The sequence below is a fragment of the Rhincodon typus genome, chromosome 13 (genome assembly GCF_021869965.1).
Source record: "Rhincodon typus isolate 14 chromosome 13, sRhiTyp1.1, whole genome shotgun sequence".
Classification (NCBI taxonomy): Eukaryota; Metazoa; Chordata; class Chondrichthyes; order Orectolobiformes; family Rhincodontidae; genus Rhincodon; species Rhincodon typus.
In genome coordinates, this window is record NC_063344.1 from 15111164 (window position 1) to 15123313 (window position 12150).

The window sequence follows — 12150 nt, forward strand, 5'->3', positions numbered from 1 at the left end:
AACAAGACTTCACCCAATCCTGTATATCTTTAGCAATATGTTCAACATTATCGTTTTTTTTTCCCAATTCAAAACTGCGAAGGGCAACTTTGAAGAATTTAATCTGGCTTCTGCAGCCAACATTAAACTCACTGTTTCTCCCGCATGAATTAAAGATACCTCAGTGAGCGGATGCTGAAACATTTTATGGTTTAAATTAGACTTATCTGAATTGGTAACATAATGTTTGCATTCTATGGTTCAACATTCTATTTATCGTATTGTTTGCTGCTAGGCAATCTTTAACCATGTTCATATGCAATGTTGTTTACATTCCAATTTTACAACTCCTTAACTTCAAAATAGCTTTGTGGGTTATCGCTTTGCTCTTTGTCTTTTACAGTAAAGTTGATAACGCAAGAGTATTTAAAGAAACGTCTGTTTTTTGTCCCGTTTTTGCCGCTTATAGAATTTTTTTCTGCCCTTCTTCAGACGAAAAGTCGCCTTCTGTAGCCTAGCTTCGCGGTGCTGAAATCAAGATGACATTCGTTCATTTTTGAAGCTACTGACGGCAACATCGGCAAAACCACTGCAAGGCCTAATGTGAATGTTCCCAGAATCAGTTACGAAGTTTAAGGTGTGGCTCAAGTGCTATCCGTCTCTTTTTCGAAGACTGACATTGAATTTAATAATTGAAGGCTGTCGAAGTCAACCTTTAATATGGTTACTCTATGTGCTAGACCTGTACAGGATAAAAACGTTACCTGTTCTTATTTTAAATCGCAGTTTAATGTCGACATCACGCAATTTTAAATTGAAAAACTCTCTCTCGGATTGAATTTGGAAAATGACAAATGATTGCACTTTCACCATGGCGTAACAGTATCATAATGATTTATTCCTTCAATTCCTAACAAGGCACCGCAGGCAAAGGCAATTTATTATTTGTTTTCTGTTGGGAGTTCCCATGAACGTAGTGCTATAAATCTAGTTATAGTTGTTTGCAAATTGTCATTACATGGAATAATATAAGAACCCAGCTTCTTGTTCTCAGTGAGGCAGAGTTACTTTTAATGCTAACAATGCACTACGTTTTATTATTATTATTATTATCATTGTTCGTTGTTGTTTCTGTTCGGTTGAAAAATGAAGCAAGCTGCAAACCATGGGAGACTGATGACTTGGTTGGATTGTCCAGGGAAGGTGACATAGCTATTGGTGGAATTTTTCGCGTGCACACCATTGTTGACCGTCCGGTTCTTTCCTTTCAACGCCAACCAGAAGCTGGAAAGTGCAGAAAGTCGGTGAAAATTTATATTGTTCTCTAACATTTAAAGCATTGCAAATTTGTGTTCAGAATGAAGGCCATCTCTGTGCAATTAAATAGCTTTACAACATCGCACCTGCCTTCAAATAAACAGTAGAAGGCGAGATATTTGCCTACATAATAATTGAAGCTTTTTTGAAAGTTAAATTTTGATAAATATATACATTGCATATTGCTCAGAGAAAAGAATGAAGATTGTTGTAAAATGCAAAGTGATTTAATAGTAACTCAGTAAATCAACCAAACTTAAAACTGAAATAATGCAATTGCGGATGCTGGACATCTGAATCAAAAACAGAAAAGACTGGTGAGACTCTGGCACGTCTGGCAGCACGTTTGGAGAGAAAGCACATTTAACGGTTCGAGTCGGGTGACTCCAGTTCTGATGAAGAGTTCCAAGACTCAGAACTGTAACTGCATTCTTCCCCGTGGATCTGCCAGACCAGCTGAATTTCACCAGCAATTTAAGATTTAGATTCAAAATTAAAGCTGATCTGTAACATCAAGTTTTTAGATCATTCAAAATCCACAGGGTTAAATTCGGATCCTGTAGGTTCATAATATTTTTGACTCATTAAAGCATTCCGAGCGAATTGCAAGCATGAGTGTTTCGCTGATTTAACAATAATAGCTGGCAAGTAAGACTCATCGTTATGGATTTTTGAAATTAGGAGAATGGGTGTTTCTCATGCGAACCAGATATGCAAGTACTATATCTAGAATTGATTTATTTTGTGAACAGACTGCTCTCAAGATTTACTTGGGGTGACAGTAATGTCCTTACAAAGAAAATACCTTTCCCTGGGCTTTCATGATTGCTAACTGTCTGAATACTTGGGAAACTTTGTGCATTTAGTCAAATGATACCTCAGGTTGAATGTAACAAGATTGTTGCGGTTGATACGATTTATTGATATTGCTTATTGTTGTGACGAAGGTACACATTTGACATCATAACGAAACCCTACCTGTCTGGTGACAGCCATGCACTGCAGCAGGTATGTTCACTGGAGTAAAAATTACTGGAGAAAGTGAGGCCAAAAGACCGTAAATGTAAAATGGTCGCAGGATGGAAGATTAAAAGCTCTTGGACGTGCCAGATCATCTTGGAGTTTCTAGAGATATTAAAATAGTTGGAGCTGAATTCCAAGAGCAAATGTCAATCATATATTTTCACGGTGAACTGCTTCAAAAATATTTTATTGTCCAATCATAGATTCATTGATCCCCTACACTGTGGAAAGAGGCCATACAGCCCATCCAGTCCACATCGATCCTTCAAAGAGCAGCCCACCCAAACCTACTCCCCTATCCTACAACACTGCATTTCCAACATCTAATCCGCCTTGCCTACACATCCCTGGGCACCACGGGCAATTTACCGTTGTGAATCCACCTAAGCTGCACAACTGTGGACAGCGGGAGGAAACCGGAGCACCCAGAAGAAACCCATGCACACATGGGGAAATGTGCAAACTCCACACAGACTGTCACCCAACAGTGGAATCGTACCAGTTGCCCTAATCCTGTGAGGCAGCAGAGATAATGGCAATGATGACATAAAACTGTAGCCTTTCTACTCTTTAAAGACCGTTAAAAAAAGGAATAACCAACTTAACTTAACGAGTTGATTGGTTAATCGATCATCATGACACATGTATGTGAAAATTTGTAAGAACGCATTGCTTTTGAAAATCGGTGCATGAGTAAATAATGGCATATTTATTGAGTAATTGATTGGCGTGCGCTTTGAGGACCATTTGACGAAACATTTAATGAAGAAGTAACGTCCTGAATGTAATGTTTCCAAAATAATATTCCTCCCATTGTGCATGAACAGTTTGAATGCTTTATTTCTCGTATTTGACAGCAATGATAATATTATCAAGCCTGTGAAATTATTTATCAGATCTATCTCGCTATTTTTTTTCCTCACAGTCGTTTTTATTTTCTGCAGCTTTTGGGTCAGAGGTTTCCGTTTTGTGCTGACAATGATTTTCGCCATTGAAGAAATCAACAAGAACCCAAGGCTGCTTCCTAATGTTACTCTGGGTTATCGGATTTATGACACTTGCACCATGCTGCCTTTGACACTGAAAGCAAGCTTTGAATTTCTAAACAGAGGTGAAGACATGTCTTCCAATTGCCGAAGGTCCTCTACAGTATCTGCTGTTGTTGGTGAGTCTGGATCCTCGCAGTCTATAGCAATGTCCACCCTAATCAGTCCGTTCAGCATTCCCATGGTAAGATATAAATTGGTCAATTCTCTGTCTTGTTGTATTTTTGTTTCTGATCTCCAGCATCTGCAATTCTTTGTTTCATTTTATTTTAGGAGCAGATAGACATGGCTGGGTATGTGCACACACTGAAGGTGGCAAAACAGGTGGGGAGAGCAGTTAATAAAGTATGCTGTGTTCTTAGCTTTATTAATTGGGGTACAGAGTACAAGAGCAAGGAGGTGGTGTTAAATTTGTAAAAGACACATGTTAGATGGGGTATTGTGTACAGTTCTGGGCATAATTTTATGCGAAATATGTGAAAAAGATCAGAAGTCACACATCACAGTGTTATGCTCCAACTGCTTTATTAGAAATCACAAGCTTTCTGAGCACTGCTCCTTCATTAAGTGAAGGGATTGGGAATTAGTAACTTTAGTTAAGGAGTTAAATTGAACAGGTTGGGAATTTTTCATTGTAGAGAAAAAGGCTGAGAGGAGAGTGCATCATGGTTTTCAAAATTATGAGTGGACTGGATAGATGAGATAGGGAGAAACTGTTTGTAATCATGAAAGAGAAAAAAAGAATGAGAAATCATAGATTGATAGGGTGATGATGCTATGGTGTTAAGAGGGGTATTTTGCCGTTTTCGTGTTTGAAGAGAAGTTTTAAGACAGACATGCAGAGCTGAATCCAATAAAGCTAACATCGCTGGAGGTCTTGTTTTTCTTAAAAAAAACTAAAGTTGGAACAATAGAAGCAACTTGAATTGGTGGAGTCAAGCTCCTACAGAACCAGAATTTTTAGTTTTAGCTTTCATTAACAGTTACTGAAGTCTCTTGAAGCTGGGTTTGGAAACTGCAGTACATCTTTCCTTGCCACTCTGTCTTTCGGAGTTTTCTCTTGATCTTTTTCCTCCCACTAGAATTTGCTGCAAGATAATCTTTACTGAAATTGACTTTGCCAATGGGATGTTTATGGGATGTTAGTACGTTGGAACAGTTCCTGTTTAGAGGTTAAGTAATGTATTATTCTGTTAAGTTTTCTAATAGAATTGTTATTGCCAATTACTTCCTTCTTTTGTTGTATTTTAACTGTAGTGTATGGATAAAATGTGTTTTGCTTCAAGGTGGGTAGATTTACCAATTGAATTGCATCCAGACAACAACACCTGGCACTTACCTTTAAAATAACAGTATGTTAGTGTCTAAGGTCTAAAGGCAAGGATGATGTGAGAAAAATATTTGTCGCACAGAGAGTATAAAGGACAGGAGTTCGCTGCCTGGAGGAGCTAGATTCAATTGAGGCATTCAAGAGGGTATTCCATGAACATTTGCATCTGAATAGAGAATTGGCAAAAAAGCAGCAGATTGGCATTAAGTAATGACACACATTTTATGAGATAGTGTCAACAGAATGGGTTGAATGGCGTCCAGCTTTGCCACAATTATAATCGTATTCTGTGACTTGGCTCTTTCCAGTTTGGGTCTGAATGAATAGACATATATTAATTAACTACGATTATTATTATCTAAATCATTTACAGGCTTATTATTTAAAATGATATTCGAGAGTCCACACGGGAAAATGTAATATACTTGACGTTTCATTTCCCATAGGTGAGTTATTTTGCCACCTGTGCATGCCTGAGTAACAAGAAGGAATATCCATCATTTTTCAGAACCATACCGAGCGACAAATTTCAGGCAAGAGCCTTAGCCCATCTGGTAAAGCACTTTGGTTGGACGTGGATTGGGACGATTAGGAACGATGATGATTATGGTAACTTTGGGATGCAAGCTTTCACTGAAACTGTCCAACAATTGGGCATTTGCATTGCTTTCTCTGAGTCTATTCACAGAAGCTACCACAGAGACAAGCTACTTCGAATCATGGATACTGTACGGAAATCTTCAACCAAAGTTGTTTTGGCATTCGTTGCTATTTCAGAAATGAGGATTTTGGTAAATGAATTTGCACGACAGAATGTGACTGGTATACAATGGATAGGAAGCGAGGCTTGGGTATCTTCACAATTTCTACCCCAGGAAAAGAGCAGGCGGTTTGTCTCAGGCACAATCGGTGTTGCAATTCGTCAGGTAGATATACCAGGACTGAGAGAATTTCTCATGGATGTCCATCCTTCAATGTTCCCAGGCAACCAATTAGTGAAAGAGTTTTGGGAATCAACCTTTGGCTGTGCACTGAAGGGCACAGATAGCAGAACAGATGATGTTCCCTCCACTATGTTGAAAGAATGTACCGGAAAAGAGAGTTTGCGGATGATGCACAATGAACTTACTGATGTCTCATTCTACCGAGTTACTTACAATGTATATAAAGCTACATATGCAATAGCCCATGCTCTTCATGACATGCTTTCGTGTAACAGTGGCAAAAATCCATTTTTTCACACAGGTTGTGCAAATATCTCAAGTTTTCAACCCTTGCAGGTAATGAGTAAATATTGTTTACAGCTGCAGCCAGTTGCAGGCATTATTAAACATTTCGAGTTTTCTTCCAAAAAAAAATAACTTCAAAAATCTTTGCTCCATTTTAAAGCTACTGCATTACATGAAAGCAGTCAATTTCACGACAAAGCTCGGTGAAAATGTATATTTTGATGATAATGGAGACCCAGTGGCCATGTATGACATCGTAAACTGGCAACCCAATGCGGCTGGCGGCATGGACATTGTCAGTGTTGGAGTCTTTGATGGATCAGCCCCTCCAGGGCAAGAAATTGTCATTAATGATGAAGCAATTTTATGGAGTGGAGATCAGATTATGGTAGGGGCATTAAAAACACATTTTACCTGAAATTGTGTGGATGTAAAATATCATCCACACATCATAATATCATCCTGAGTGCAATTGTTTGAAATTCGATAATCAACCAATATGTTTGAGTACAGAACTTGCTTTGGCATACTAACTTATTTTAATAAGGGTAACATATGTAAAAAATTCAAAGGATGTTATTGGATGGTTATGTTTAGACGTTGCACTATGGGCTACTTGTCATTGTGATTCACGTCGTAAAGTTTAAGTGCAGAGAAGTTATGCTGGAACTGCATAAAAAGCTGGTTAAATGTTATTAGATGGTCAGGCTTAGACGTTGTACCATGTGCTTCTTGCCGTTGTGAGACACGTCCTAGAGTTTAAGTGCAGAGAAGTTATGCTGCAACCCTATAAAATGCTGGTTAGGTCATAGTTAAAGTCTTGCTCCTGAATCCACATTATAGTTGGGATGTGATTGCACTGGAAAGGGTGCAAAGAGATTTATTTGGACGTTGCCTAGGTTGGTGAGCTTTAGTTGTGAAGAGAGATTGCACAGATTGGGATTGTTTTCATTAGAGCAGGGAAGAATGTAGGGATATGTGATTGAGATATATAAAATTATAGGGGTCCTATACATGTTAGACATGAAATAATCTTCCCCATTGGAAGAGGGGCCAATGACTATGGGGATGTAGATTTAAGGTAGAGGCAGGAAGTTTAGAGGGGGTGCGAGGATTTTTGTTTCATCGAAATGTTGGTGGGAATCTGGAACTCATAGCCTGTAAGGATAGTAGAGGTTTGGGCAGAGGCAGACACCTTCAAAACATTTAAGAAGTATCTACATGTGCATTTATGGTGCCAATGCATACATAGCTATGGGTCAAGTGCTGGAAAATGTTATTGGAAGAGTTATGTAGCTTTTTTTGACCAGTGAATATTTGATGGACCGAATGGCCTTTTCCCTGTATTGTAGATCTCTATGGTTCTATGTTCAATTTCTCAGATTGTTAAATTTTATAAAAGGTAACTTTATTGTATAGGTCAAGATATAATTCCTCACCTCACATGTTCAAGTTTTTGTCATCTTCTGATTATCCTACAATATTGATAAAGTTATAATTCCTTATCTCAGATGTTCAGGTTTTTCTCATCTTCTGATTATCCTACAACATTTGTGAACTAAATATTTTCTTCATAATGCATAATGAATAATGATATCTCTCTGCACTGACACCACATTGATGTAAACCAGTCAGTCAGTTAGTCAAATTATTCTGGCTTCAAGGTTGCTGTTTGTGAACTGTGAGGCGCTTGGAGATGTCAAATAAATCAATAGTTTTCCAAGCAACATTTGTTGCAAAAGTCAAAACTGCAGAGATTAAGCCTCAAAAATAACATTTATACAGACAAAGTAATTGGTGGGTTGCTTTGATTTTATTTTAGAAATGCACCAGGGAATTGTGTTTCCTGAAAGCAGGGCAGTTTTTCACATAGGTTTGATTGATTCTGTTGAATTTAATCAATAAACCATTGCATCCACACTCAATGATGTTCACTTCTTTTCCAAGTTTCCAAGTTTCCGTACATGCTCTGATTTGTGGGCGCCTTCCAGTTACTCCACCTTTGGCTTTTACAAGTGTCCTAATCCTACATTTTAAAAACAGGCAAGAGTGGAATTTCTCAAATTGTCTTTGTTGCAACCTGATCTGTTTAGTTTTCTTGAAAGTTAGAATAGAGGAGCAGAAGTGGAAGACTTCACGATTATAAAAACTAATCATAGACTGATTAAATGCAATTCAGCATCGTTCAATTTAAACCCATGGATGAGTAGTTCTGTGGTGCAGTGGTTGTGTCCCTAATTCCCAGCCAGAAAGCCTGTGTTCAAGTCCTACCTATTTCAGAGTTGTCCCATAACATCTCTGCACAGGTTGATTAACAATATCTAAACAAATGAATGTAATGTTGAATCAACACCAACTGTTCGAAAACATTTAAAAAATTGTGAACAGTCTAACAAATACCATTTTATAAAGATATAAAAGCAAGATAATCCACCAGAATAACACGATGAAACTAATGTCAAGCAACAGTGCAATTGGATATAGAATGTTTTGAACAGAATACAACATACCATGAAACTGGAGAAGAAGACTTTGAAGGAACATTTGATTTGATTAAAGTGTTAATTCCCCTCTCCACTGATGTTGCCAGGCATACTATCTGCAGCAATTTGTACATTTACTTGAGATTTACAACAACTGCAGCATTATGTATTAATTTCCATTATTGTTCCCGTCAATCAGTTGGTAAATATCATATTTCTGTGGAGAAATTTGCTGATAGGGTTTGAAAACAGACTTGCAAACTTGCTAGCTGAACTGCTTTGGTGAGAATGTACATTGTGGTAGATGGCCTAACAAATTATTGACCAATTATATGGCCAGCATTTCTAACTGCACATTTTTATGCTCGTGTTTACTCAGTAACAGGGTTTAAGTTCCTTCGCTGCCCATCAGCAGACGATTTTTCACTTGGTACCATCACAATTATTTTATAAATCCTAAAATACCTTATGCACATTTATCTAACCTTTCTGTATGATAGTAAATGTAAACATAGTTTAAATAATGTCTCTTCATAATCTAATCGTACAGCTCCAGTAAAGTTCTTGTGAATCTTGACTGCATTCTGTGCAAGGTCAATATAAGCTGCACTAGTTGCTGCAGTCAATTTTGCAAGGCACTTGAGATGCTGGCTAACAATGTACTTGCATAACTGTTGGAAACTTTCTCTCCAATATATTGTAAATTTACACTTAAAAAGGTGAAAATGTCATTAGCCTTTTTGATTAGTTATAACAATCATTACTATTTCAAAAGATTTAATTAGGATCGGTAAACAGAATTGAGCCTTTGCAAATCTCCAATGGTTCTCCAATATCAAATCAAATCTCCCAAAATATTCAGCTGTTTGATACTTCAGTATAGAGACTTGGGAACAGGAGTAAACCATTCAGTCCTTGTTGCACTATTTACTGAGATATGTGGTCTATCTTCATATAAAAATCTTTGGTCCACATCCCTCTGTAACTTTGTTTAACAAATATTGATCTATCTCAATTTTAAAATGTATAGATTCTTTAAAATGTTACCATCAGAGACGCTAAAGAGTCACCAATGTCCTGCTTTCCCCCTTTCATTAAAAAGTGGAATGCTGAGTATAACACAGCAAATAAAGAATTTCACTTTTTCTTCTTTATAATTAGGTCCCAAGAGCAATTTGCTCCAAAAGCTGTTCCAATGGGACGAGAAAAGCAACAAGAAAAGGACAACCCATTTGCTGCTTTGACTGCATAAAATGCGCTGAAGGTGAAATTAGCAACATCACTGGTAAGGACCAACAAGAAAGAGTTATTGTTTTAATTGCTCGCTGAGACAGGATTTCAGTATTTTAACAGACCTTTGCAGTTTTCCATAAATCACAATCCGCAGAACATTTCATTATAAAAGACAAATAGAACATGGGGAAATCTTTATAACAGAAGTGTAGAGAATTGAATTATTTAATACATACACAGCAGTGCTCTTTTTGAATAGATTGATTTTCCAATGTATTTTTCTTTCCTTCTGTTAAGATTCACCAGATTGCATTAAATGTCCATGGGAATATCGGTCGAACTGGAGACGAGACAAATGCATCTTAAAGGACATTGAGTTTCTTTCTTTTGGCGATATGATGGGGATTATTTTTGTAACTCTGGCACTTCTTGGAGTTTCCATCACAATCGGTGTATTTGCTTTGTGTTATGTTCACAGAAATACTCCAATTGTCAAAGCTAACAACTCCGAGTTGAGTTTTTTGCTTCTTTGTGCATTAACTCTGTGTTTTCTGTGTTCAATGACATTCCTTGGAGAACCTTCTACCTGGTCCTGTATATTACGTCACACAACATTTGGTGTCATTTTTGTTCTTTGTATTTCATGTGTTTTGAGTAAAACAGTTGTTGTGGTAATTGCATTTAAAGCAGTGCTTCCTGGCAGTAACATGATGAGGTGGTTTGGACCTACACAACAGCGCCTATCTGTGTGCTTCCTTACACTGATGCAATGTTTAATATGCTTAGTATGGCTAAGAACATCACCTCCTTATCCTTTCAAGAACAGTGATTATTTCAGCAAAATAATTGTTTTTGAATGCAATGTAGGTTCGTCAATAGCCTTTTACTGTGTACTCGGCTATATTGGATTTCTGTCTTGTGTGTGTTTTGTGGTCGCTTTTCTAGCTCGACAACTTCCAAACAATTTCAATGAAGCTAAACACATCACTTTCAGTATGCTTATCTTTTGTGCTGTGTGGATAACTTTTATTCCAGCGTACATCAGCTCCCCTGGCAAATATGCTGTAGCTGTGGAAGTCTTTGCGATTTTAGCATCCAGCTTTGGACTAGTTTTCTGTATTTTTGCTCCCAAATGTTACATTATCCTGTTGAGAAAAGACAGGAATACAAAAAAGAATATGATGGATAAATTGGCTTCCAACGGCTTATAGTTATTCTGCAAAGATTTTGTAACGTTCCTTAGATAAAGTATGCTTATTCACTTAAAGAAATATTATTATCTTGATTTTACTTATAGTTTTAAACTTGAGAACGAGAAATGTAATTATTATAAACTGTGGAAATTTTGTTTTGTATCAATAAAAAAAATGTTGTAAAGTTAGTCCTGCATGTACTTGAACCCAAAAAGCCATTTATTTGTAGGAAACGTCTGCTTTCACGGTAGGAATGAGTTTAGAGTATGTTGCCGGGGTGGAATATTGGGAGCTAGGATACAGTTGAGATCGACGGCTATGGCAGAAGCAAGCAGACAGTGAATGGAACATTGCTTCTTTTACATCAAACATACTGGACTGAAAAATAATATATATTCTGTAAAATTTGGGATGGTTACAAAGCTGATGAAACCACTTTTGAATGTAGCGGGGCGTGTGTTGGACTGGGACGTACAAAGTCAGGAGTCACGCAACACCGGGTTAGAGTCCAACGGGTTTCTTTGGATTCACGCAAGCTTTCAGAGCGCAGCCACTTCATCTGGTGCAGGGAAAGAGCAGGGCATCTGGGCGCAGAGATTATCAACAGAGAGTTCAAGAGCAGAGAATTGGTGAGAGTAGAGTGTCAGATGATAAGTCTCTGCAGGTACCAAGTGTGTTAGATAGTGTGTAAAGTGTTTAGGAATTCAATGTCAGTGCTCTGCTGTCATGAAGATCAGGCAGAACCACAGGAATATACAAAAGGTGACATCTCAGGTCAGCCACTGAATTGAGGCATTGTTCAGAATCGGTCTTCGAGTTTTAACCTCGAATCACGCTGGTTTTATTCTGAAATCTGTAATTTGTAAGATGTCACACTGACTGACTGTCACTACAAATTAGGTGCTTTTTCAAAAAAAAAACAAAATAGAATGCATCTGCAAATAAACAAACTTCTTGGATGAAATTATTCACCCTGTAGATTTATGTGTATATGTGGTGTCGGTGGGGGTGGGGGTTGCGGTGTGGGGAGAGAGAGAAAGAGAGAGACAGAGAGAGAGAGATTGTTTATATGTGCTTGTGAGAGAGAGTGTGTGTGATTCACCTCAGATTTGTGTATGTGTGTGTGCGCTTGAAAGAGAGCGTGTGTGAATGTGAGAGAGTATATATATGATAGAGAGCGTGTGTGAGCATGCAGGTGGCTGTGAGAAAGAGAGAGAGAGAGACAGAGAGAGAGAGTGTGTGTGTGTGTGTTTGTGTGTGTATGTGTGTGTTTGTGTGTGTGAGAGAGAGAGACAGAGACAGAGATACTGTGTGTGT

The 12150-nt window shown here is 37.8% G+C and overlaps 1 protein-coding gene across 1 annotated transcript; it reads left to right on the forward strand.

Annotated features, from left to right (window-relative positions):
- The first annotated feature begins 1142 nt into the window (after nt 1-1142).
- On the forward strand, nt 1143-10851 carry LOC109927639 (extracellular calcium-sensing receptor-like). Its single transcript, XM_020527630.2, has 6 exons — nt 1143-1279; nt 3264-3549; nt 5142-5975; nt 6085-6312; nt 9569-9692; nt 9938-10851. Exons 2-6 carry the CDS (start codon nt 3298-3300, stop codon nt 10849-10851), a joined length of 2352 nt encoding a protein of 783 aa, XP_020383219.2. The 5' UTR covers nt 1143-1279; nt 3264-3297.
- The last annotated feature ends 1299 nt before the right edge of the window (nt 10852-12150 follow it).